This window comes from Myotis yumanensis, unplaced genomic scaffold, assembly GCF_028538775.1.
Source record: "Myotis yumanensis isolate MYYU_CA2020_CCGP unplaced genomic scaffold, mMyoYum1.0.hap1 SCAF_1, whole genome shotgun sequence".
Classification (NCBI taxonomy): domain Eukaryota; kingdom Metazoa; phylum Chordata; class Mammalia; order Chiroptera; family Vespertilionidae; genus Myotis; species Myotis yumanensis.
The window spans coordinates 26,310,577-26,338,520 of NW_027223752.1; the positions used below are offsets into that span (position 1 = coordinate 26,310,577).

Here is a 27,944-nt window from a genome sequence, read left to right on the forward strand (position 1 = left end):
AAGCTATTTAAGTAGAAATGTGTTATGTAGACATTTTAATAATCTAACTTTAGTACTCTAAGTAAGGTACAAAATGAACTTGAGATTTTCATAATCATATGACATGCTATCCAGGGCTCCAAAGAAGAGATTAGCATAGACTGAACTAGGATGATGGTGGTGAAAAGGGAGAGAAGTGGACAGATGCAGGATGGGTTTAGATGAAGCATCAACAGGAACTTGCTGAGGCAGACAGAATGAGATGAAAGAAAATTCAAGGAAAACCCCAAGGACAATGGTAATACTATTTAGTGAGATGGAGAAAACTAAAAGTAAAAAAAAAAATGTCTAAGGCAGGAATGAGGACCTCAAATTTCTTTTTCTCAATGTTGTGATTAAGATACCTATCAGATATCCAAATGCAGTTGTCAAATAGACAACTGGATATAAATATCTGGGATTCCAGAGAGAGTTCCAGGATAAAGATCCTGACTTGGGAGTCACTGACATACAGATGACCTTTGACATCTTGGCAATGGATGAGGGCACAAAGGAGCACTAACCACTAGGTGATCTTGACTCTCAGTGCTGCACTGTACAGACTGAGGAGCATGTACAGACCACAAAGAGACACAGTACAGAGGACTGGGGCCTTCCAACATTTAATAACCATATAGTATGTATATAGCACAGTTGTAGAGTCTGTGGGGAAACAAAGATATTTAATGCACTGTTTTTCCCTCAATGACCTTACAATATAACCTCTTTCATATATCCAATGTGATAGAAAGTGCAATGGATTAGGAACCAGAAATCATGAATTTTAACCACTCTACAACTACTCCAAGTTAGTCATGTTAAGTTCTTAGTGCTTCTAATTCCTTACCTACTAATCCAAGGATTAAATACAAATAATATGAATGGTATTTACAAATGTCATGATTTCTTTTTCTTTTTTTAAAATATATTTTATTGGTTTTTTTACATAGAGGAAGGGAGAGGGATAGAGAGTTAGAAACATCGATGAGAGAGAAACATTGATCAGTTGCCTCCTGCACACCCCCTACTGGGGATTGAGCCCACAACCAAGGTACATGCCCTTGACCAGAATCAAACCTGGGATCCTTCAGTTCACAGGCTGATGCTCTATCTATTGAGCCAAACCGGTTAGGGCTAATGTCATGATTTCAATATGGCATCCAAATGACGCACACTCCAACCTCACCTGTAAGTGGTGTTTCGTCTGAAGGCGGTTTCTCACCCTTCCTTCTCAAAAAGAATGTGCTGCTGTGGCTCTGGGGTACACAGCAGCTATCAGAGGGGTTGGCTGAAAGAGAAGTTCCTGAGCTGGAAAGGGGAGCAGCTGCTGCCTTTACTCTTGTTCTGTTAGAACAAGAGTCATTGGAGAGAACTCAAAATATCTTTCATTCTTGGTTTTCAGCTTGTATTTATGTCAGATGAATGGAATCCTGGAGACCAGTGAGAAGAGTAGATTTACCTCTCCATAACATTTTCTTGACTCTACAAATTAATATTCTCAAAGACAGTGCATTCCCATGATCCCTGGAAATACTTTCTTTTATCAGATAGAAGTAGTTGCACATGGTTGGACATCTGTAATAGGACATGGCCATATGAGTGAGGGTACCCCGAGTTTACCCATTTAAGGATGAAAGAGCATGCTTTGTGTTTGTATATATAAAGGCACACATGGGTGATCCTTTATATCTATTCTAGGTAACTGCCTATGCAGACAGAGCTGACTGGTGAACCAAATTAGGCCAAGTAGGTTCTCTTTCCAGAAAATATAAACTCTGAATGGAAAAGTCCAGAACCTAGAGGTCAGGAGAGATTAACCATTCAATTGCAGTGCCTTGGAGTCCCCAGAGTGGTTTTTCTTCCTTTGTAAGATATACTTAGTGAGATCTTCAGTTGATTGGCACCTGTCTTGGTAATCATAAAGCAAATCCTCCTACTTGACTCTGTTAGCTATAGTCCATTCTGTAACTTGCAACCAAGAAAATCTTACCTAGTAAGTATTAGTGTCCCCATTTTACAGATAAGGATACTGAGATGTAGAATTAAGAGAGAAAGTAGTTGCAAATCATCTAGCTAGTAAGTGACAGAACCAACACAGCAATCAAGCTCCATCTGACTCTAAAATCCATGGCACTAAGCACTAGGCAATCTTGACTCTCAGTGCTGTACTGTGGATTATTTTCCTTGCCATAGAGATGAACTTGTGCTGGGTCCTATTTTCTTTCTTGCTAAATAAATGATGGCATTCAGAAAAAGCCATCCAGAAAAAAGGATAGAATCTGCAGCTCAAATTGAAGCTCAATGGTCCACAAATAAAGCAAATCCATAGCCTTGCCTATGGACACTTGGCTCCCATTAAGGGAACGAAACAATTTGGCTACACTGGCAAGGAGAAGATGCCTATGTTATCTCAGGTAAATTTATCTTATATCCTTCACATAGACAAGCTAGAATGCTTCCTCTGTACAACAGGGCTCCACAGGATGGCAGGTGGTCATCCAGCAGATGACAGCATTTCAACCAAACTGATTGGTATTCAGTAGCTAAAACAGGCTTTTGCTTTTTAGGTCATGGAGACATTTCCCACTTCTCTATGAATAACAAACCAAAATAGCTACAGCTGAACAACCGGAATGGGTAGATATATCTACATCTTCTTAGAATAGTATCAGATCATGCTGAAAAATCTAAATATGACATCAAGATAATTGTTATATGTCAAGATTTAGAGTTGCTCATTTTCACAGGCAGTAGAGCACTCTTCTGAGGACACAAGTAAGAGTCATCCATTTTTACTCTAAGAGAAAATTACTCATACAAATTAACCTCAGTCTAACATATATATTTCCTAGTTCTCTTGCTTTATTACCTTGTTGTGGGCTGACAACTTTGATCTTGGAGTCATCTCTTAGACTGAACTGCTTGCTCACTTTGAGTTCTTGGGCTATTTTGATCTGAACTAGGCCATCTCCAATTCTGCTTCTCTAAATACCAGTTTTCAGCATCTTACCTATTTTATATAAACAAGTGCTTCTTCTAACACTACTGTTCCTGCTGTGGGACCAGCAATAACAAGAGACTGACCCCTCTATGAATTCCAAGTATGGGACATAGTTTGGGCTAGGTGGAACACACTGTCTTAGCAACTATCCTAGACTCATCATATTTATCACAAATGATGAATTCTAGGATTATGATTAATGCTTCTAGAAAAAGATTATAAAGAAAATGGTAAAGTGAGTGATCAGGTTGATGGTATTATGGTGGATGGAGCAGCATTCCTTGATCCAAAGGGGGTCATGCTCCTGTATAAATAATCTTAACAAACACTTTGCCTTCACCACTCTTCAGAAGTGCCTGTAGTGAATACTGAGGGTGACAGGTATAGAGAGACTATAATTCTATTAAAAATAGGAGATAAGAAAAAAACTGGGCCCATTTTTCTGACCATCACTCCCCCATATAGACATGGCATCTCCCATATGTGTGCCCTACTGTTCCCCTACAGACATGTAGCATAACACCCACCACATGTTAGACTTCCCCCACATCTCTCTTTGTTTCCCAGGAAGGGTTACAAACCCCTTGATCAAAATCAGGGGCTGTCAGTTTATTTATAACTCCTGTATCTAATACAATTTCTGGAAAAACTAGGATTTCATGTCAGTTGAGTGTATGAAAAATAAATAAAAGATACTCAAAAGCATCTCCCCTGAGGAATCAGTTTCAATAAAGAAAAACAATGTCATTGGAAGGCTCTATTTTCTTTGCTAGCAGAATGGAGTCCTATCATTTTTACACTCCACTGATTCATTCTGAACATGGTGTCAGGAACAATACAGAGCCAAAAAACAATTAGTGGAGGAACAAAACAATCAGATGAACCGTCTGGAATTTGAGCGATGTATAGATCAAATGTCTTCAATTTGCTAGGTTCCTTCTCATTTGGCCAAAATGGATGACTCTTGGCTGCACTGTATCAGGAATAATTGTCCCTCATATATCCCCAGTCAGCTGCCTTTTAATGACTACTCAAAAGTGACAATGTAAAAGGCACAGTGACTTTCACTGTCCTTGGAAAACTTGGCCATGACCCATTGATCTGCCCTTGAAATAGGTGAACTCAGAAATACCATCCACAGATACCTACAGTCACTGTGGCCTATTGCCAACAATCACAAAGCCCTTGAGTTGGGAAGAAGCCCAAGAGAAGAAAGTAATATGTCTAAGGTGACCTTGTAGTTCTTATACTACCTTCATAGTCTATGGAAGTTCTGCGATACCCTGGCTTTCACCAAAACTGTCTCATGCATCTCAAAGGCCAAATGGCCTTTCTATCTCCCCAAATAAGCCCGAGGATAGTATACCCTACAAAGAGATTTAGAAAGAGTCCAGGAGCTTGACACACTGACCAGCCCCATGTGGTCCACTTCTATTCCAAGTTGCTGCCTCCTTATCTTGGCTCATGTTCTGATTGTTGCACTTTGAATTTGAATTTAAATTCCATAAGCTCCAAGAGGGCTCACTCTCTACTTCATGCCAATGTCCTACACCTACATCCTGTTTTGGGTCCAACTGTATGGAAGATTTTCAGTTCTCTTGAAGTACACCTTAACTAGTAATACAGTTGTACTCACAAAAAAACAAAAAACAAAAAAAACACTCCTTGAAAACATCTTTGGTCATCCAACTCCTGTTCCAGGATATTGCCTCATAACCAGACTTATGATATTGGACAATTCTGGCCACTGGTACTAGTCTTTAGGGATAAGATCCTGCAGGTTCCTCCTCAAGAAAATATTTTTTTGAATCTCCATGTCCTCCTAGTCTGGTCCACCAGTAGCATCTAGGCCACTGCCTTGTATCATTTTATTACTGCTTTTTGTATTGATGTTTCAGCTCCTCAGCTAAATAGATGATAAGCTTTTTGAGGGCAGAAACTACCTATAACAGAAGCAGTATCCATAAAGTCCTAGAACTACACCCTTTACAAACACTTGACAACTGTGTAGATATCTTTTCATATAGAACAGAGGCTATCAACCCATGAACAATCAGCTTGATTCTGTGTGCTCAGCATATAAAACAATAAACCAAGCTTCAATATGGATATGGCTTAGAGACTGGAATATTCCTGTCTTGATGTTGTCTCTTGGCTTGCCTTTATCTCTGCCTTCTACCCAAACTGTAAATTCAGTACAAACGTAAGATGCAAAAGCGGTGCATGGGAAAGGGATCCTCTCACTATTCTGGCCTGTTCTAATCTGTCAGTCCCCACTGTTTGCTCTCCAATTATTCAGCAACTCTCCTAACCTTCCCCCCACATCACTCCACCCTCCAGTCCATCTAGACTTTGTCCAGATCCTCAACTGTTCCACATCCTCTTATCTCTGTCCGTTGGCATGTCCTTCCTGTCTAGGACACACACCTTCTTCCCACCTCTTTGCCAAGCTTATTCCTTTCATATTTAAAGTCTCAACTTGTATATTTCTTCTTTACATAAGTTTTCTATGAACCCCTACAGTTTGTCAGGTCCACTTGTAAAGGCATCACAAACTTCTCTCTACTTTCCTTTAAATGATGCTGAATGACAACAATTATAACTGCAGCAATCACTGACATTTATTAACTGCTTTCCATAGTGCAGGACCTTATCATAGTGCAGGACTCACTTCATCATTTCCAATACCTTGTGAAGGAGGTCTCTGATTATTCCCATTTTACAGATGAGGAAATCAAGTCTCAAAGAGATTATTTTGATAAGGTTCACATCACTCCACGAGGGCCATATTTCTCACCTGGCCCTAGAGTTCATGTTCTTAATGAATATGTCACCCTGTCTCTTATTAAACTCGCCATGTTTAAAATGATTTATTTAATGGCTAAATATTCAACTAGGGAACAAGCTCCTTGAGAACAGGGGTGGGTCTGTTTTATTCAATAGTATATTTCTAAAGCCTAATCCAAGAGCTAGCATTCAGAGTCTTCCAAAAAGCATGAGTTCAGTGAATAAATAAAACATGTTGGTTAGTCCATCCAGAATCCCAGAAGACAAGGATTCACCCTCTCTAAATAAAAGATCTCTGCTAATCAAAAATGGTATCATGATAATGATAATGCTTATCCTTAACTTTCCCTTTCTGCAACCCAACCCTAGTCAAAAAAAAATCCAAGCATCCAGAACTAGAAAGGGCGCCACCTGGACAGCAGTGAATCTAAGAAAACTCCTCTAGAAGAAAGCACAGGTAGGTCCAAAGGTACCACCTATGGTAGAAAAGAAAGCATAGGTCTCTCCACAGGCACACCTGTAGTAGTCCCACCCACCAGGACCCAGCATGCCTGCCACAGCGGCCTACTCACCCCTTTCGCAGGTTCTTCCCCAGTAGCCAGTGCCTGTACAGTCGCAGATGAAGCGGTTCCAGCCGTCCTTGCACACAGCATTGTTCTTACAGGGGTAGCTGTCACACTGCTTAGCGCTCATCCGTGAACAGGAGGACTTGACGCCCGCGGCGTTCTGCATCTCCGCCAGCTGCCGAATGTTCTTGCTGCGCCCATCAATGAACAGGTCACGGATGCAGCCCACATAGCCGTAGTTGAGCATGGCGGTCCAGAGCTCAGTGGGGAGGATGAGGCCAGCGCGGTTCTCTGGCAGCCCTCCCAGGTACATGTCCCCCTCCAGGTCTAGGATCTCGCTCTCCCCACTGGCGGTGAAAGGCGTGCGCCTGCTGTTCACTGATATGGTACCTGGGATAGGAGGAGAGAAGACAGTGAGCTCCCAGCTCCTTGGCATCATAGGTGAGGCTGCCAGTCGATGAACCAAATGAAAGGAGCCCAGTAGGTGAGTCCTGAGACTAGTGTTGCCTGACCAGGAGAGAGCAATGCAAGCAAGGGAACCAAATGCTACAAGGTAGTAGAAACCACAATGTAGGTAATGGAGTTTCAATATCTGCCAGGTAAGACACCCTGGCCCATAGGAGGCACCAGGACAATCCCAATGGCCTAGTATCTAGGATGATGTCTTTTTTTCTACCTAAAAGTCCTGGCTGAGACATTGCATACCATATGATTGAAAGCAGCACATTTCCTGTCTGTGTTGCAATCTCGCTCTACCATGTACAATTAGCTGTAACGTTAAAGAAACTTCTTAACCTTCCTGGGCCTTAATTTCCTCATCTATAAAATGCAGGCATAATTGCCCCCACTGTACAGGTGGGTGTAATGATTAAATGAGCTCAAATATATTAATAGTTCTTACTCTGTGCCTGGGACAGAGTGAGGGAGTAAGGAAACTGGCTCAGCACGCCCAGAAGGATGGAACCCTCCATGCACAGATACACTCTACACTGGCATTAGCTACCAGGCCTGCCAGTGAATATTTTGGATATTGTCTTCGATAAATTTTAACTGGAACATGTTTATTTATTCATTTAACAAATATATATTGAACACCTCTTCTGTCTCTGGTACAGTGCTATGCATGGAAATGAACTTGACAAAGCATGTCCATGCTCTCATACAGCTGATGCTTCAGGGCAGGGGGACAGAAAATAGACAAGTCACCCTAAAAAAAAAAAAAAAAACAAGAGAAATTAGCTAATGGCAGGTGCTAAGAAGAGAGTAAAATGGGTTCTATGACAGTCTCTCTAAGAATATGTCAGATGAGCTGAACACAAATGTTGAGAAGGAGGAAGAACACACCTGGCAGAAGAAGTGGCATGTACAAAGGCCCTAGGGTAGGCAGGGGTGTGGCTAGAGTGGAGAAGGCAACAGGGAGGGAATAAGAGGTGAGGTCAGGGAGAGACTGGGTGCCTGAGATTACAGAAGATGCAAATCTAGAGCCTGACCTGGGAACTTGGGAACAGGGACTCTAGTCCTCAATGGGGAAAATGACCTTAAGCTCAGTATCCTAGAGTGTAAAATCAAGAAAAATCAAAGTGATATCTAAACATCATGCCATACATTTAAAAAAATATCTAGTATTCTTAAAGTACTTCACTGGTACCAAGTTAATTGGATCATGCCATCTATCAGCTAGCCTTTTTTGCTTCTGTCTGAATCTCAATTCCCTCAGCTATGAAGGGGCTAGCCTGAGGGCCGAGGAGATCAGATGAGATAAAAAATGTAAAAGACACTCTATATTACAAAGCCAGCACAGGGGTAGAAGAGTAGAAAGAGCATAAAGGGCCTCTGCTTCCCCTACTCTCCCCTAGAAGTTTTCTCCTAGAGAAAAATTTGGTTTTTAATCTTTTAAAAAAACACACAAACAAATACCTGTATAACAATGCTAATGCCCTGGTCACCATTTTAATTACTTTATGTGCTTTCCTGGACTTGACCCTTAAAAAAAAAAAAAATTGTGTGAGCTAGGAGTTACTATCTCACAAATGAGGAAGCTGAAGTTTGTGTCTCCTTCTCTCTTGTACAATCTACCTTCTTTGCCCTCTACAGAGCTACTCTGATTACCAGCTAGTAGGCAGGAACATCTACTGCCAAATAAGACAAGAACCAGAACAAATTTCAATATGGGAGCTTTAAAGACACCCTGAGGCAAACCTGTTCTCTGAGTGTAACCACAGCTGTTTTAAATGCATTTCTCAACTTTTAAGAATCTGTTGCCCAATGGGGGAGTGATCATAAAAGTTTTTCTTTTTATTTCTAATTTATTTTATTTATTTGTCAATTACAGTTTATATTAAATATAATTTTATATTAATTTCAGGTATACAGCATAGTGGTTAGACATTTATATAATTTATGAAGTGATTCCCCAGTAAGCTTAACACCCACCTGGCACCATATGTAGGTATTACAATATCATTGACTATATTTCCTATGCTATGTTTTACATCCCCATGACTATTTTGTGACTACCAATTTGTACTTCTTAATCCCTTCGTTATTTATAATAGCCAAGATATGGAAGAAACCTACATGCCCATCAGTAGATGATTGGATTAAGAAGGTCTGATATATATATATATATATATATATATATATATATATATATATATATAATGGAATATTACTTGGCCATGAAAAAGAATAAAATATTGTCATTTGAGACAACATGAATGGACATGGATCTAGAGGTTATTACACTAAGTGAAATAAAAGTTTTTGTAGATCACCTCTCAGTCATGTTATTCTTCAGGATGAGCAGGAAGGAGGCACCACACTTAGATACACTAATCTTTTTACAACTATTCATTTCAGTATAGGTTTATAACTAAGAACAACATACTAGAAAATATCCCCATAAAGAAATGAAGTTGAATAGGTCATATTAAAATTTTTGTTACATTGCTTTTACAGGACAATTATTTTTCAACTCAGTAAATTTTTATTGGATTTGGTGACCTTTATAGGTATTTCAAGTACTGGCCAATGCTATAGCTCCCAGGTATGAAATTCAAGGCTTCTGTAATTCAAACCTATTTGAAAAAGATGGGCCCACTGGTGGTTCTAACAAAACAAAAAATACTATACTTTAAAAATTAGTTAGTGTTTGGAATAAACAGAAATAGACATATGGCAATTTTACGTGTTCTGCCTGTGACACAGACAGGTAACCTTTAAGCATTGTCAGGGTCTGAGTTAGTCAATCATGACACCATCAACCCTGACCCAACTCCAGAGACCCAAAATGCATGGTTTTAAAAACCAACAGGAGTATCTCCTTTATAATTCTGGGACAGCTTTCTGGCTCTGCCCCTGCTGACAGTTTAAGGATAAACTGAGAGAGAGAAAAAGAGAGAAAAATTCAGCCTCCAAATAAATTAATTTTTTGTGTATTTTTCTGTTAAAAAAGCACACACTGTTCATTCCTGCTCAAAAAGCACATTTAATTTGATGCCTCCTGGTTCTGATCAGATTTTAGACAATCAATAAAGCATCCTACTGGGCAATAAACCATCTAGAGCTGCAATCTGCCACCCGTCTGCCCTCCCCACAGAGCCCATCCAGCTCCTCCTAGGGGCAGCATTGCTCCACACCATCACCCTCTAGCTCTGAAATTATGCCGAAAAGCCATATTCTCAAAGCTCAGCCATTCTTGGCTTATAGCCTTTTAGGGGGGACCTATTACTTTCTTTTGTTAGCCAAATGCACCTAGAAAGACAATGTCCAAATGACATGTCTGGAGTGAATACTTAAAAACTATGGCAAATATAGCCAAGACCCTTCTCAAATATAATACCACCTAAATAGAAAATCAGGAAATAAGTGTGAAATTCAAATGCTCTAATTAGCACTCCAGGCAAAATGCCCCTTCTGATGGCAAAGAATATGACCTACGTTGCCACATGGTCCATAGAAAGCTGGACAGGCTGTTCGGCATTCAAAAACTCCAGACTCTTTGTATTGTTTTTTTTGTTTGGGGTTTTGGGGTATTTTTTTTCTCTTCTCTCTGTTACTATTCCAGAGTGGCCATGTACTGCCTAGGGCTAGCTTGTTTGATCTGCGGCTGCAGAAACAAACAAAGCCATTTAAACCAAATGTAAAAGGTTATGAAGAGGAAGGGAGAGTTAGTGAGGTCTGAGCAAAAGTGAAATATAGACTTTTACACCAAAGGAAGGCTTTAAATTGAACATGACTTCAGGAAAAATCGATTTGCCTTTTCTTTTCTTGTCATAATTTTTCCCTGAAACATGACTTTTGTCAGTTGTTGGGGGTGGATTGTTGCATAAACCTTACCCTACAGAGTTATCATGTAATGCAGCACCTGTGATGTCACAATTGGTTTCCATGGTGATGAGAAAAAGGAGAAGAAGAGGTAGGAGAACCATCACACCAGTGACATGACAGCTGCTTTGGTAGCTGTGGAAATGCTTCTTGAAAACCCATTCTTAGCTTCAGGTTCTTGACAGTATCACTAAGATGATTATGCAATAAGTGACAGGGGAGATGAGAGGAAAATGCGAGCCTTTGAAGAGGCAGGTGTCTTGTTCCAAAGCATAATCTTACAATAACCATTAAAGAGAGCAGCAAAAGAATCCACAAGCATGCAAGTGCAAAAATTACAATAAAAATATAAATTCAGAAAATCAACTAAGAAACCGAAGCTTTCCTTAGGTCTCAATGACATACCCCAACTCTTCCTACCTGATCTGCCATCTCGCTGAATGTCCACATGGTACCATTCCCCATCATTGGCCTTCTTCTGAGTGGCTTTCACTTTAATGGTGCCAGAGCCCATGTCCAGCAGCAGATACAGATTGCCATCAAGGAGTTCCACGGCAAAGAAATCCACCTTGGTGTTCTTCTGGCTCCGAACATCCTTCCTCTCTTGGGGCTTGCCATGAGTGAAAAGGATCAGGCCATTTGGCTCAGTGGTACGGAAGTCAAAGGAGATGGAACCCATGCGTTTGGTGTTCCATTTGGGCAAACTTATATAAGCCTCTGGGGTCTCAAAGTTGATGGGGTCCAGTGTGGCCACATTCTCACACTTGAATACAACTTCCCCATAGATTTTCATCTTGGTATCCCCAATCCGGGCCAGGCGAGACAGCTCCAGACGGATGTCATTATTCTTATAAACAACCTGTCAAAAGCCAAACAAGTGCCATATGAATCAATCTCGCAAACAGTAACCATCCATCACTCCCTGGGCACCCAGGAAAAAGGCCCATGAACAGCCTGCAGGACACAATAGTCTGAAACATGAGAAACGTGAAACACAGCATGGGTAAAAGCACCAAAAAGACCTCTAGGACATACACAAGTTCTGAATAAGCTATATTTCCATCCTATCCCTTTTGTCTGCTTCTGGTCAATATTTGTACTGTCATAAAGTTATGCAATATAAGCTTACAAGAAGAAGTCAACAGGTATTGAGTGTACAGATACAATTATGTGCACACAAAGATATTTACTGACGTGTCCTTAGTAAAAGACCAAAAACAACCTAAATGACTATCAATAATATACTGGCACATCCTTATGATGGAATATTAAGCGGCCCTTAGAAATCAGGTAGTGCTCCCAATTTTGATGTGGATGCTCTCCAAGTAATATTGTTAAGTGAAATTAGCAAGGAACAGATCAGAGCATGCATTATGCTATCATTGTGTAAACTGTGCATATTGGGGAGTGTTATAGGTATATGTACTCATAATGCATAAAACATCTTTGGAAGAAAACACAATAAACTATAAAATTGTCACTAGGGAATGGATTTTTCAGATTAATATTTGGGTGTGGGAGGGAGACTTACTTTTCACAATAGCCTTTTATATTTGATTTTTTTAAAAACCATTTAGCTGTACTGCTTAAAGAAAATGATTATTAAGAGATGGTGGAGAAGGAGATCTACATTTCTTTGCACATTGTGTGTGCTCTTTATATATATACTAGAGGCCCGGTGATTGAAATTCATGCATGGGAGGGGGCTGTACCTCAGCCCAGCCTGCACCCTCTCCAAACTGGGACCCCTCAGGAATCGAGCCTAAACTGGCAGTTGGACATTCCTCTCACAATCTGGGACCGCTGGCTCCTAACCACTTGCCTGCCTGCCTGCCTGATCACCCCCAACTGCCCTCCTCTGCTGGCCCAATCACCCCCAACTGCCCTCCCCTGCTAGCCCGAACACACACAATCGCCCACCCCTGCCAGCCCAATTGCCCACAACTGCCCTCCCCTGCCAGGCTGATCGCCCCCAACTGCCCTCCCCTGCCGTGATCTGCCTCCTCGGCTGGAACCTGCCTCCTCTGTGCGAGGTGGCGAGGACTCTGGGCCCCACCTCCACTGTACATGTGGCCATCTTGTGGCAGCCATCTTGTGGTGTTCATCTTGTAGCAGCCATCTTGTGATGACATCATGCACAAGGAACACCTAGGCTTTTATTAGTATAGATATATACTAGAGGCCCGGTGCACAAAATTTATGCACAGGTAGGGTCCCTAGGCCTGGCCAGCAATCAGGGCCAATCTGTGGGGCGACTGGCGAGGTGATTGGGGGGCCCCCACTGGCACCCACCTTGGCCGTCCTGGCACCATCCACTTGCCAGTCCCACCTCCCCACCCCCCACTGCTGGTCGCCTCCCTCTGCAGGTGACCAGCCTATATAATAAAATCCTAATATGCAAAGTGTCCACTCATCCAGTTGGCCATTCAACCAATCAAAGTGTAATATGCTAATGATATGCTAAGCCTGCTCAACTGCTCGCTATGTCGTACACTGACCACCACAGGAGAGACAATCGACCGGTAGGCTAGCTTGCTGCTGGGGTCTGGCCGATCAGAACTGAGTGAGATGGGTTGGACACAACCTGGAGCCCTCTCATGGTCCCTCCTTGGCTGGCCAACCTCCCGCGTCCCTCCCTGGCCCTGATTGTGCACCAGTGGGGTCCCTTGGCCTGGCCTGTGCTCTCTCACAATCCAGGGTGAGGGCTCCCCACCCCGCCCCCCGCCAAGTGCACAAATTTCATGCACCAAGCCTCAAGTATAAATATATATATATATATATTTTGAGGGGATGAAACACCTTAAAATATAAAAAAATATATATTACTAGAGGCCCGGTGCACAAAAATTTGTGCACTCGGCGGGGGGTGGGGGGGCCCCCCAGCCCGGCCTGTGCCCTCTCACAGTCTGGGACCCCTCGGGAGATAACGACCTGCTGGCTTAGGCCTGCTCCCGGGTGGCAGAGGGCAGGCCCAATCCCTAAGTGCAGCCCCTGGTCAGGCTCAGAGCAGGGCCAATTGGGGAGTTGGGGCGCTGCCCCGTCATGCACAGAGCAGGGCAGATCAGGAGGTTGCAATGCCACCCTCAGTCACGCTCAGGGTAGACTGATTGGGGGGTTGGGGCACTGCCCCCGTCACACTCAAGGCAGGGTCAATGGGGAGGTTGCGGCGCCAACCTCTGTCACGCACAGAGCAGGGCCGATCAGGGGATTGGAGCACTGCTCCCTGTCACGCACAGAGCAGGGTCCATCAGGGGGGTTGGGGCGCTGCCCCCTGTCACTCACAGAGCAGGGCCCATCAGGGGGTTGAGGAGCTCCCCCCTGTCACTCACAGAGTAGGGCCGATAGGGGGGTTTGGGCGCTGCCCCCTGTCACGCTGATCCCGGTGCCGGGAGGCATATTACCCTTTTACTATATAGGATAGAGGCCTGGTGTACGGGTAGGGGCCGGCTGGTTTTCCCTGAAGGGTGTCCTGGATCAGGGTGGGGGTCCCCACTGGGGTGCCTGGCCAGGCTGGCTGAGGGGCTGAGGGCTGTTTTCCCACTGGCAGTTGACTAAAAGCTCCCAACCGCTCCTTGTTTTCTTTTTTTTTTTATTCTGGGCCAGCGTTAGCTCTGAGGCCTCGCTGCTGAAAACATGGATACAATGTTGCGGTCCGGGGCTGACTGAAAGCCGGTTTTGTTTAGCTTCTTATTTGCAACATAGTAATAGTTGCTTAGAGTTGTAGTTGAGAGGCCGGCAAGTCAGGCGGGGAACGTTGGAGTCTGCCATCACTGGAGCAAGAAACCCTCCCTGCTCGCTTCAGTGCCTGGCTGCTGGCCGCCATCTTGGCTGACAGTTAATTTGCATAAGGATACGCTGATTAGCCAATGGGAAGGGTAGCGGTCGTACGCCAATTACCATGTTTCTCTTTTATTAGTGTAGATGACTTTCTAAACCTGGTATAATCCACATAAAAGCAGGGTATGATTTTATTCCTCCAAATCAGAGTTTCAAAAAGATTTTGCTGTTACTAAAACTGAATTTTGATACTGTATCCTGGGATGGATCAGTGCCCTAGACCTCTGATCTCTAAGCAATGTCCACATGCATATAATAAACAGAGAAAAATATTGGAAGGTAAAGAGGCCAACAATAGAGCACTGATTATGCCAACCTCTGTGCTCTGTCCTGTACATTATCTCATTCAAATTCTAAGATCCAGATTTAAATTTACATTCAAATCCCACACCCACTACTTACAAGCTATGTGATCTTGGCAAAGTTTTCAAATTTATCTAAATCTGTTTTCTCCTGTGAAAATGGGAACATATGAGTAAATGACTTTATAAGTATGAAATAAATTAATACATGTAAAGCACTTAGAAATGGCATGTAGTAATGGTATAAAAATCTCAGCTATTTTGTGGGTGGTGGTTGTATTTGTTATCCATCTGATTTCATCTTTTCCAAAGAAAGATCAGAGAAGATTGTACTATCATGTCCATTTTCAGTAAAATAACAAAAGTTAAAGGTTGAAAATAGTCTGAGAATCCATCTCAGTGATAAGTTAATTGGTTGAGTCATTCCAGTACCTATCACTTAATCCCTAACATCCAGCTATAGAACTGCTTCCCTTGTCTTCCCTATCACCAGGAGAGATTCAAGCAGAGCTGTCTCCCTTTTAATATGTAACTAATGTCAAAGAATAAAAACGTCTCACCTATCAAATGACCTTGACCATGGGCCTAACCATAGTCAATAACACTGAAAATAATAATGATATTCATATTTCCTGAGCACCCTCTACCAGGCACTAGGCCAAGGATCTGAAGCCATTAGATGCTTACTACACCCATTTGAAATATCCTCATCATTCCCCCAGTTTACTGATGCAGTAACACAGAGAATAGTTAAGGAACCAGTTCACAGTCACACAGCTGGTAAGTGGCAGAACCGAACTTGAATCCATGGAGTTGGACTCCAGAATCCATATGCTTTATCGCTGTAAACACTCCAATTGAGGTCCCACTAGCAGCTCTCATGATGCTCATCTTTAACCATATGTGGAAAGTCATGCATGTCCAACTCCCAAGTTCAACAGCTGAATTTCCTATTTTTCCTGTCCTGGACTGACCATGTGCAAAGGGGAGACTATAGAATCCTTAGCAATCTCTCCAATGAGTGAACCAGAAAATAAAAGTTTAATGATTGGCAGCTTCTTCTTTCTAACCACCACTATTATGCCCCAGAATGTGAGATCTCTCTGTCATAACCAAACTTTGGCTTTCTCTGCATTGGGCTAAATGCCTAGGAAGATGAGAGCTCCTTGTAAAGGTTAATTATTAATGCATAACAATCGCTCATCCCAATGGGATAGACAGAGACTTGGCTCCATTGAAAGATAAATGTAAAGAGAGCTCAGGTATCCCTATAGGAGGCAGGAATAAAAAAGGCCTTTTAAAGAAAAGGGATGCAGAGTCCCATGAAGAGGAACTCTTTTGTAAGAAGGATACACAGTGGAGACAGGAACAGAAGGTGAGTAACAAGAATGCAGATTTTTTGAAATACAGTCAAGAAAATCAGGGCCAAAAACTGGCCAAAGATAACCATACTTCTCAAAAATGTTCTTGGAAGGTGAGCTCTTTATCTATTTCCTGGCCCTAACATTATATATATGAGACAGACGCAAATTGATCATACCTTTGCAATGCCCACCAGCCAATCAGAAGTGAGTATGCAAATTAACCTCATCACCTCCTTGGAGACTGACAGCAGGGAGGAGGCAGCTCCCTGCAGGGCCTGCTTGGCCTTTGCCGAGGCGACCGGGGAGCAGGCAAGTGCAGCCCGCAGGCAGCTCCCAGCAGGGCCTGCTTGGCCGTTGCCTTGGTGACCCAGGAGTAGGCAAGTGCGGCCAGCAGGCAGCACCCAGCACAGCCTGCTTGGCAGTCGCTGCGGTGTGGAGCAGGCAGGCCCCACAGAGAGCAGAGAACCACGGGGAGCAGGCCTAAGCCATCAGTAGGACATCCCCTGAGGGCTCCCGGATTGAAGAGGGTGCAGGTCAGGCTGAGGGACACACACACACACACACACACACACACACACACACACACACCTTGCACAAATTTCATACACTGGGCCTGTAGTATATATGTATGCAGTTTTCACATCTCTCTTGCTACAGTTGGGTAACCTCTGCATCTTTTCAACCTGTCTAGTGCAGGACCATGGCCATGGTCATGCACAAGTGTACCATCACCTCCAAGCTACCTCAGAGGCATCTCTATAATCTCAGGGATTGGGCTTCTTCATATTTGCTCCCCAAGTTTCCCAGGCTACAGTGTCTTCCTCTTCTCTCAAACTCTTTAAAAAGTGCCCTATCACCAGGATCTACAATCAAACCCATTCCAGGCCCTTGCTGGCTACTCTGTCCTTGCTGATCCCTGCCATTTGATAAACTTAGAATCCTTATATTGCCTGCCAGTGATGATGCTGTCTGCCCTATTGCCAAAACCATTTGTCATGACTGGAAAAGATGATTATTCTGATTTACATAATGTGTTTTTTACATTAAACTCTTCCATGATGCCTGAGCTATGTTGCAGGTCCATGAGAATGAATCTAATGGGTAGAGACAGTCCCAGCTCAAAGAAGTATTTTTTTCTCCCTCTTCCATCTTATCCCAGGCCACGCTGTTCTCGGCTTCCTGAGAACATGTCTCCATGTATTTGGTTGTAAATGCCACATCCCTGTGCATTCCAGTAAGGGAATTAGAAGAAGGGAGTGTGGGCATGTGCCCTGCAGTGCCCAGATGGCTGCTCAGTCCTATTTCCTCTGTCAAGGAACAGGAGGTTTACCAGCTGGGCTTTCTTTTCTCTTGTTTTTAAAAGCATATTTAATTCTATCTGGGTCTACATATAGGACAATTTCAATAAAAACCACAAGGTCAGCTTGTAAGACCATCATTTATAGGTTCATGATTTCATGACTGAGCACCACTGTGCTGATCCAGGTCAGTGGAGGATGTTTGAAGGTCAGGACAGTGGGGAACATTTGCTTGAGTGTCTAGTTTAGCCAAAACAGAATGGTGTAAAGCCAGTGTCAGGTGCCTTGATGTGGAACAGCGTTGATTACAAATCCCAATAAAGCCTTTCAAATTTATACCTGTGAGTGGAGCAGTTTGCATACAACAAGCAAAAGACAAATATGTATCTGCCTCTCACCCAAATTTAATCCTTTGACAATAGATAATAATGAAATGAGATTTTTCTCTTCAGCTTTCAAGATGGTGCAGCTTCTAGCTAAACTTTTGTGCTAATAATATTAATGTGTAACATTCTACTCAGGGGAAATAAATAAAAAGCACTGTGAAAGAATCTTGCTTCTGGCGTGGCCACACAATCATACATCCTACTTTCTCTATCTCACTTCCCCTCTGTCCCTCAGCAACTGATGACTCTGGTTAGCTGTGATTTCCCCTCCTATGAACTGTCTGCTGCACTCCTTTGTTACTCAAAACTCCCTACTTTGTTATCTTTGAATAAGCACATGTTTTGTCATTACAAAATACCTTATCACCAAAAATTATGCATATTTTTTATTGATTTCAGAGAAAGAATCATTGATTGGCTGCCTCCTACACATCCCCACTGGGGATCCAGCCTGCAACGCAGGCATGTGCCCTGACCAGGAATTGAACCATGACCTCCTGGTTCATAGGTTGACTACCACTGAGCCATGCTGGTTGAGCTATGCATTACACTTTTAAAATCTGAAATAGTACCATGTTGTACCAATTTTTAATAAATGCTTATATCTTCATTAAATTAGATGTCTGACTCAAGTGACAGCATAGGGCAGTGGTTAAGATCATGGACTTTTCAGTCTCACTAACCAGGGTTTGAGTCCTGCTTCACCCTTGCCAGCTATGTGACCTTGTACAAAATATTTAAATGATCTAAGCCTCAGGTTCTTCACCTGCAGAATGTAAAGAACAAGTCTGTAAGGAATGAATGGGATAATATTATCACAGAGTTGTAAGGAATGAATGGGATAATATTATCATATACAGAAGTAACTCACACAGTTTCTGACCCTCCATAGGCACTCAGTAAATGGTAGTTATTACTATTAATGTTGTTATTTTCTGTGAAAAGCCAGAACTAAAGCAACAGACAGGTTAGCCTGGTATGGAGTCATCAGGAAGAAAATATTCTCTCCGAGGATAAGCTCTAAACCGACTATCAACTCAAGAGACAGTGGCATTTATAATACATATAAATGCCTATGGTCATCCCTTGTTCTCTCTCTCTCTCTCTCTCTCTCTCTCTCTCTCTCTCTCTCTCTCACACACACACACACACACACACACACACTATACCTCTGCACAGATTTATGATCCATTATCATTAACATCATTTTCTATCACAGTGTACCACTGACCAAACTCCAGCAGTGAAGTCCAAGCACAAATGTGGCAGCAGATGGTCCTCTTAGCTTCCAAAATCAGAAGAACCTAATGTTTGGCATGGCTGGGGCCACATCTGCATCTATAGTCTTGCTAACAGGGGTCAGTAAACTAACTGCCTGCTGAGCTGCAGCTGACAACCAACCTAGGGCCCAAAGTCCCAACTGCTACATACCACAGATAGCAGCATTTTCATGCTTTAATTGTGTTAACAGTGGTTGGGTCCACCAAAGAGAAAAACTAAGCACCAGAAACAGAAAATGGGACTGAGTTTCAGAATTGCAGGCAGGAGCAGAAAAATGTCTAAGTTCTAGGGCTTCAGATAAAGGTGAAAAAGACTCCAGATAAAGTTGAAAAAATAGTAGACTGTTGGCAGTTAATTAACTTTTAATGTTGTGTGATCAACACTCTGTGGGTCAAACATAATAGATCTGATTTATGTCACCAAGGACCACCAGTTTATAATCTCTGATCTATGAATATGGTCCCATGTATAAAAGAGTGGCCAGGAAAAGAAAATAGGGACAAAAGGCAAGCTGGAGGTACAGCAAAACTCCAGGCAAACTGATGTGGAACCAGGAAAGTCCTCACTTCCTTCCTAATTTTGAAGGCCTTCTGGGCACCAGGTATTCCAGAGAGAGAGAGAGAGAGAGAGAGAGAGAGAGAGAGAGAGAGAAAGAGAGAGAGAGCTGTGCAACATCAGTTACTCCATCCCCATGAGTCAAAGGGCCACGTATACCAGCCCAACAGCCTTGCTAACAATGCAGGTCATTATCATGTATGCTCAAAACTTAGACAAACATTTATTTTCTTGATGGATTCTTCATGAAATAGAAATGATCAGATAGATTTCTGTTCAATTACAGATGGCAACAGGCTGATAATGATTCCCAACCCTTGGCACAATTACAGTGAAGGTCTCATTTTTATTCGCAAGAACTTTCTTAGGACTTTTATGTAGTTAAAAAGGCTAATCAAGAACAGGCTGCCATATGTCCATGTATCTCACAGAGAAAAAATCAGCAATCAAGTTTGTGGGGTAGTCAGGATACTATAAAGGCTCAGAAGATAAGATTACAGAAGATAAGATTTGCTAATACAAACTTGATCATCCAAGAAAAGCCTACTAGACTTCTAATAAATTCATGATGCAAGAACTTGGTATTGCCAGATGTGAGACTTGGCATAGATAGACCCAGGCAAATAAATAAGACATGAACTGGCAATTTATGGGCCATAGGTCTCCAAGATAGGCCTCGTCAATGGATCATGAAACATCTTTCTAGAGGATCTAAAAACATTTGCCAGATGATTCTCCAGCCATACCTGAATGGAAAACTCTCCCAGGTCTTAGAGCCATGCTGGCAAGTATATGTCTCTCCTCTTCCTTCCTGGCAGATGGCATTTATTGTTAATTGATGCCATTCTATTCTACTCCCTTTCCCATTAAACCCAGATGCAGCCTCAGGATTCTTCTCAAGGCAATGCCCTAGGAAGTTGCCACCAGTCACTGAGAGATGGAACTGGAGTTGAACCTACTCTTCACCCTCGTTATCATCTAACACCCTAGAACACAAAAAGCCAATTTAATGTAAATTGATTAGCTGTAGTATAATGTCAGAGGCAAAAACCCATGGAAATGTGTTTTTAGCTCTAGCCAGTGGTTCTCAACCTTCTGGCCCTTTAAATACAGTTCCTCATGTTGTGACCCAACCATAAAATTATTTTCATTGCTACTTCATAACTGTAATGTTGCTACTGTTATGAATCGTAATGTAACTATCTGATGTGCAGGATGGTCTTAGATGACCCCTGTGAAAGGGTCATTCGACCACCAAAGGGATTGCAACCCACAGGTTGAGAACTGCTGCCTAGACCATGGAGGATACAAGGAACATGAGGTATAATCCCTGCTACCAACATGCTTAGAAAGTATTAGAGGATGCTTAAAGTAGGGGGGGGATATATTTGATATCAAACTTGATATATAAGTGAGATATATTTATCACTCCAATTAATGAATTGCAAGGTCCTATGAGCAGAAACTTGACTCAGATTGTATTTCTCTCCCCTGTACTTGCCAGGAATGGCACTACTATGGTCCTTTAGACTGTAAGCTTCCTAAACACAGAGGCTGTGTGTTTCTGATGTGGAAACCAATGCATTTCCAGTGTGTAACAAAGTGCCAGGCATGTAGTGGAAGCTCAGTAAATACACACCCTTCTTATATTTGCTTATATACAAAACAGACCTACCCAGTGAACACCTACATGTCTTCCTGTCTTAGAATATTTGATGAAGACACCAATCTGACTAGTGTGAAAGTTACATGTCCCAAAACTGAGGAATTAAGATCAAATAAGTAGATGGAACCTGATTATGGAAAGCACTAAAAATATAGCTATTTATACAATCAGGGGAAAAGGAACCATTAGAGTAGTAAGAAAGCCTTTAGCAGTTTTATTAGAAAGGTGACAAAATTTAAAAGACGCCTTTCTAAATTACTAGGACTCTACTGTTATTTTTATTCCAAGGACTAGAAATTATTCTAATTATCTCACTGTTTTCTCTGGGGATATCATGTCATTCCTTGCTTAAAACCCTTCAATGATTCTCTATCAATTTCAGAATCAACTGCAAACTTTTAAGCATTACATTAAAAACTTTCCCTGATCTACTCTCCACCTCATCATTGCCAGCCTTGCCAAAGTTCTGCATTCTCCCAATAAACCATATCCAGAATAAACCTTACCTGAGTTACCTATCTGAATGACTACTGTTCACTATTTGAGGAATAATTTAGACATCACCTCCTTTGGGAAGCCTTCATCAATTTTCTTCATCATCATTCCACTCCCATCCACAGCTGATTTTCTCCTTTCTTCTCCCAAGGCTCCATGCTCTAACTGCTTCCACAGAAATTATCACGTTGCCCTGTAATTGTCTGTCTCCCCTTCAGACTGGGAGCTTCTTAAGTGAAGGAAATTGTGTCTTTCTTCTCAGTGTCTTAAGTGCCCATCCTTGTGCATGACACAAAGTCAGTACATGTTTGTAAGAAGATGTGGAAAATGGGGAGAAAGAAGAGCAAGGAAGCTCACAAGTGCTACTTTTGGATGCCTCTAAGTCACTGAAAACTACAATGCAGAGAGAAACCTCTATATTCATTCTGCTTGATAAGTTACAAGAGGAGAGAATGTATAAATGATTCCATGTGATGGAATCACTGAATATTTAGTGAAATTTTCCCTAGTGTGCATGCTTAGGAATGTTTAAGGCTATCAATATGGAAAGTTATGCACACCAGAGTAGCAGCTGTCATTAGCTTATATGTCTTGGCAGAGCTCTAACAGGAGAAGAAGAAAAATATCAAACACAAATTCTAGCAAGATTCTCTAAGAGATTGACTGACAAAGCTCAGGACCAAAACTGCTTCCCACTCTGGAATATGCTAAGGGACTACTGTCCACCTCTTTATGACAGTGTAGCTTGGACTACCATAGAAAACACGTGGAGATTTTGAAACAGTACCTCAGAGCCTTTATCATCTCTACTCAGAATAAAAAAGCAAGAATGAATCCCCGAACAATGAAACTTTGGCCACAGCTAGCAACTTCTGGCTGCTACAAACTATCCTGGAAGAAGATAGATTGCAATAGGAATGCCAAATACCTTTTGGAGAAAGAGATTATATGAAAGTCCCAAAGGCAGAAGAACTGGGGAAAATACTATAAAAAGAGTCAATGAAACCAAACCTTCAAGAAGCCTAAAATAGTTAGTTGGAAACAGTAGTAGCATATGAGGGAAGCAAGTTGGTGTTCTACATAGCTTAGAAGTCAAGAGCAGTGGTTTCAGAACCATGGATAGTGATAGATGAGACTAAGAAGTGCTGACCAATGGGCAAGTTCCTGGAGGACGCTGGGGCTAAGAAGGCAAGTTCACACAGGGGCTTTGCAGTTCATCCTCTTATAATGTGAAGCCCATTCATTTATACAAAGTACACATGGACCAGAGCTGTATGGCTTCCTGATGGCCAGGCAACTTCCAAAGAAGGAGCTCTGCCTGTCAGAAGCAACTGCAAACTATTTCTTGAAGCTCTGCTTCTTAGCCTAATAAAGGCTTTAATCAGATGATGGCTTTTCAAAGTGGTCCAAAGAGTCCTTCTACAATCAGCAGAAGAGGTGGGGAAAGTGATCACAAGAATATGCCAAGCTGGCAGGTACTTGATAACAGAATCATTTCCAAACTGATACAAATTAGAGTTGTTTCAAACTGACAAGACGGAAATGCTAGTACTCAAATTGTGTGTTTTTTTAACGAACAGGTTTCTTTACCTTTGTTAACTTCAAAATAAATGGTCATGCAATAAATGAGGTCAACCCCTCCCCCCCTTTTTGAGGGGCTCCCTTGCAAGGTGGTGGTATTAAGCCCAGGGTGTACAACTATGACTTTACATTACCTTTAGTAAATCTGCAGAGACCTTGATAACCACTAGATGTCCCCATGCCATACAAAACCAACCTGAAATGAATTTCACTACCAGTTACACAAATCATATTTAAAGATAGCTTTTCTAAGACATGGATCTTAGGTGTCAATTATAACCCCTATTATGACTCACTCCTCCTTATTTTTATCATACCCGTTTCTATAGTATTTCAGTGGCCCTTTATTCAATTATTGCCAGGGGGTAGAAAATTATTATGAAGTAAGATGCTTTTAGAGGTACAAATGATAGAGAAATGGGCAGAGAGGAATACTGTAGAAAAGGGATATAGTGTACCTAAAGAGGTCCAAAATTCTTTATCACTTTTGGAAATAAAATATTTTTTTATAAATGGAGAAACCCACTAGCTCAGCTTAAATTCACATTCTTCATACACTAGGATCTTGAATTTTTCCATTTAATGAAACTAGGTATTGCAAATAATTTTAACATTTTTAAACTTTTGTGTTGTTGTTAATTCTCACCCAGGGATATTCTTTCCATTGATTTTGAGAAAGAGTAGAAGGAAGGGGAGAGACAGAGACAGAAACATCAATGTGACAGAGACACATCGATTAGTTGCTTCCTGCACATGCCCCAACTGGGGCCAGGATCCAGCCTGCAACCTAGGTATGTTCCTTGACTGGAATCAAACCCACGATCCTTCAGTCCATGGGCCTATGCTCTAACCACTAAGAAAGCTGACTAGAGCAAATAATTTTAATTTTGCTTGTCAAATTTGGTCAATTAAGAGTGGCTGCCTAGGACACAGAGCCGGAAAGACTGCTGTGCTGTGACCAGGGAGCAACGTCTGTGATGGATGTGAGAATGGGGAATGATTGCTCCCATGATATGTATTTTCAGAACCTGAGTTAACCTTCAGCTCTAATCCTCCCAGACTTGGATGATGGTGGGTAGTAGTGGTAGTAGTGGTGGTGGTGGTGATAGCAGTAGAAGTAGAAATAGCTAACCTTAATGGAGGGTTTTCTTGGGCCAGACATTATCTTTAGTATTTAAAAGATAATTATTTAATCCCCATGTGACAAATATCCAAACTGAGACATGACACTATGATACATTTGAGATTAAAAGGGGGCACTACCCTAGCTGGTTTGCTCAGTGGATAGAGCATCTGAAGGGTCCCATGTTCATTTCTGGTCAAGGATTTCAGGCTCGATCCTCAGTAGGGGGCATGCAGGAGGCAACCAATCAATGATTCTCATCATTGGTGTTTCTCTCTCTCTCCCTCTCCCTTCCTCTCTGAAATCAATAAAAATATATTTTTAAAAAGAGGGCACTATTAATAATTCACTTGGACAACAGATGTAACCCAGGACTTTCCCAGACTACCTGTGGTGTATGGCCACTCTATTTTATACTCACAGAAGCCTGAGGCATGAAAGGCAGCATAAAGTAGGGTTGAGGCATTTGCTGAAGCCAAACTATCTGGGTTCAAAAATCCTTGCTTTGCTACTTGTTACTTAACCTCTCTGTACCTCAGTTTCCTCATCTTTGAAGTGGGATAATAACAGTACTTACCTCATAGGGTTTTCATGTGGACTAGAAGATTAAGTATATGCAAAGTGTCTAGAATAGTCCCTGCCACATTGTAAGTGATGGTTACTATTATCCTTATTTTAAAGAAAAGAGATTTTTTTGGAACCAGAGATTTTAAGATCTATATGAAGTCACACAGCTATTATGTAGTGGAGCCAGAATGAAATGCAGATAAGTCTGGCTTGAGTGCCTGTGCACTCAATAGCTATTATTATTGTCCCTATATATAACAGAAAAAATAAATAACTGTTTTCTTAAGATCCCTCCTTAAATCCAGCTTCTCCAGTGGTCTGAATCATAAAGAAATCTTTAGACAAGTTAGTTTCCCCTGCCTGTGGCTTAGGCTAGCAGGTTACATTCAGGTGTGCACACTGAACGAAGCACATTCAGGAGCTCCTGAGAGAGCCTTGCAGAAGACCTCTCCTGGAGCTCATGCCCCTCCTTAGGTTATATGTGAGATATGCACTACAGGTAAAGAGGAACCAAGAAGGGTCTGCATCCCAAGTTCAAATACTGAAGTTCTTCCCTAATTCAAAAATTGGTGAACTCCCTGCTCTAAACTTGTATTCCAGAGCTCCTACTCTCTCTTGATCCCACCTCAATTTCCCTCCCAGTGACCACCTAGATCCTTTGTGACTCTCCTGGTAAAACAGAAGACAAAAGTTACCACTGGACACAGAGGAGTGAGTGCCAGGCCAGCTGAGCACACCTGTCCCCCAGAACTGGGAAAAGATTCACACAAAACAGAGACATGTAATAGGAACTGGTTGCCTTGCTGACTTGCTCAGAACTCCAACCAGCTCTTCTAGTCACTTAATCAGCTTCTCACATAGGGATCAATTGTTTACTTTCATGCTGAAGACTAGGAATGTTACCACACCTGCCTGTCCAGTGGCATGAGGCTGACCTAAATTAGCCCCTTCCTGACAGTAGCCCCAAGCTTCATTTAAATGGGCCATCAGTTTGGAAGCTGTTTATTCATGAGGTATGTCTTTAAGCAAAACCAAGTTCCTGCAAGCGTAAACACTTTAAGTCTGCAAAGATGGAAAGATATCTGTCTGTATAGTAGGCTGAATAATTTTCCTCAAAGATATCAGGAACCTGTAAATGTTACCTTGCTGGAAAGGGTCTTTGCTACTGTGATTAAGTTCTTGAGGTGAGACTATCCTATATTATTCAGGTGGGCCCCAAATTCAATCACCTGTATTCTTGTAAAGAGGAGGCAGAGGAAGATTATACACATACAGAGAAGGTGGCACTGTGAAGGTGGAGGCAGAGATTGGAGGGATGAAGCCACAAGTTAGGCATTGCTGGCAGCTACCAGAAACTGTAAGAGGCATACTTGAATCCTATCATTCCATTTACCAACTTCCTTTGGAATCTAAATCAGCAGGTGGAAAGCTTGGTACCATCTAATCAGGCCAAACTGGATTGATCAAGGGGACAAGAAATAATTCAAGAAGCCTAGGGAATATATATGGTGGTAAGGGGACCTTTCTATCACCAAAGGTCTAACAGGTGTCCTGAGAAGAAGCAAAGACTTGGTAAAAACCCACTGTTACCTCTGGCTCCTAAACTGTAGAGTTCATTTTTAGACTGGCATGGAAGTAACCACTACCAAATGTTTTATTAAATGCCTCCTAAGGAGGTGCTGACACATCAAACGAACAAACAAACAAAAACTAGTCCTGGCCAGTGTGGTTCAGTTGGCTGAGCATCACCCAATGCACTGAGAGGTTGCCAGTTCAATTCCTGGTCAGGGCAAATGCCCAAGTGGTGAGCTTGATCCCTCCCACTGTGGCGAGTGCAGGAGGCAGCCTATCCATGTTCTGCTCTCACATCAATGTTTCTCTTTTTCCCTCTCCTATCCTCTCTCTCTAATATTTTAAATGGCTGGTAAAGTACTTCTATATGTAAACAAAACAAATAGTACATAGTTAAATTTATGGTCCCAGAGTTTGTCAAGGACCTTTCTTGGAACTTTCAAAGCACTGATCCCACATGGCCATTACTTTGTCCATTTTTAATAGGCCATTTTTGGGCCATGACTTGTCTACATTTTCTTTCATCACAGAGGTAGAAAAATCTTTATTTTCCTGTCTGACATAATTTTGACCAGCAATTGTCTTCTGTACTTACTAGAGTCTAAGAATTGAAGAGAGATATGCACAGTGGCATCCTTCTCTCATGGCCCTAGGATGGGCTGCCCCAAAGAAAGTATCAACACCAAGGCCTATAGCGCCTGAAAGATTATTAGGATCTATATAGAGCTCTCTTACTCTTATTCAAACTTAGAATTCACAGAAAAGGAGGAAAATTAAGGGAGACCATTTGATCTATGGCCAAGAAAAGGCAAGGGATCAATGTGAATCTATAAGTAACCCGAAATCTATTGCTGAACACCTAATAATGGGCAGAGGATATCAAGAGTGGTAATGGGATAAATACAGACACTTAGCTTTTATCTCTTTGGCTTCTATCACTGAAAGCTACTTGGCTGTGTGGCTAGAGCAGCCGTGGGCAAACTACAGCCAGTGGGCCGGATCCGGCCCGTTTGAAATGAATAAAACTAAAAAAAAAAAAAAGACCGTACCCTTTTATGTAATGTTTACTTTGAATTTATATTAGTTCACACAAACACTCCATCCATGCTTTTGTTCCGGCCCTCCAGTCCAGTTTAAGAACCCATTGTGGCCCTCAAGTCAAAAAGTTTGCCCACCCCTGGGCTAGAGGATATAGCTCCAAGAAAAACCAGTAAAAATT

The 27,944-nt window shown here is 42.0% G+C and overlaps 1 protein-coding gene across 17 annotated transcripts in view; it reads right to left on the reverse strand.

Moving 5' to 3' along the window:
- The window catches only part of NRXN3 (neurexin 3), a 1,545,560-nt gene that overhangs the window by 1,045,312 nt on the left and 472,304 nt on the right, over positions 1-27,944 (reverse strand). For all 17 annotated transcript variants that reach the window (XM_070415785.1, XM_070415793.1, XM_070415776.1 and 14 more), the window contains 2 exons: positions 11,119-11,557; positions 6,379-6,762 (listed from right to left, as the gene is read on the reverse strand). In XM_070415785.1, coding sequence (XP_070271886.1) covers positions 6,379-6,762; positions 11,119-11,557 — 823 coding nt within the window. The remainder of the gene's footprint in view (positions 1-6,378; positions 6,763-11,118; positions 11,558-27,944) is intronic.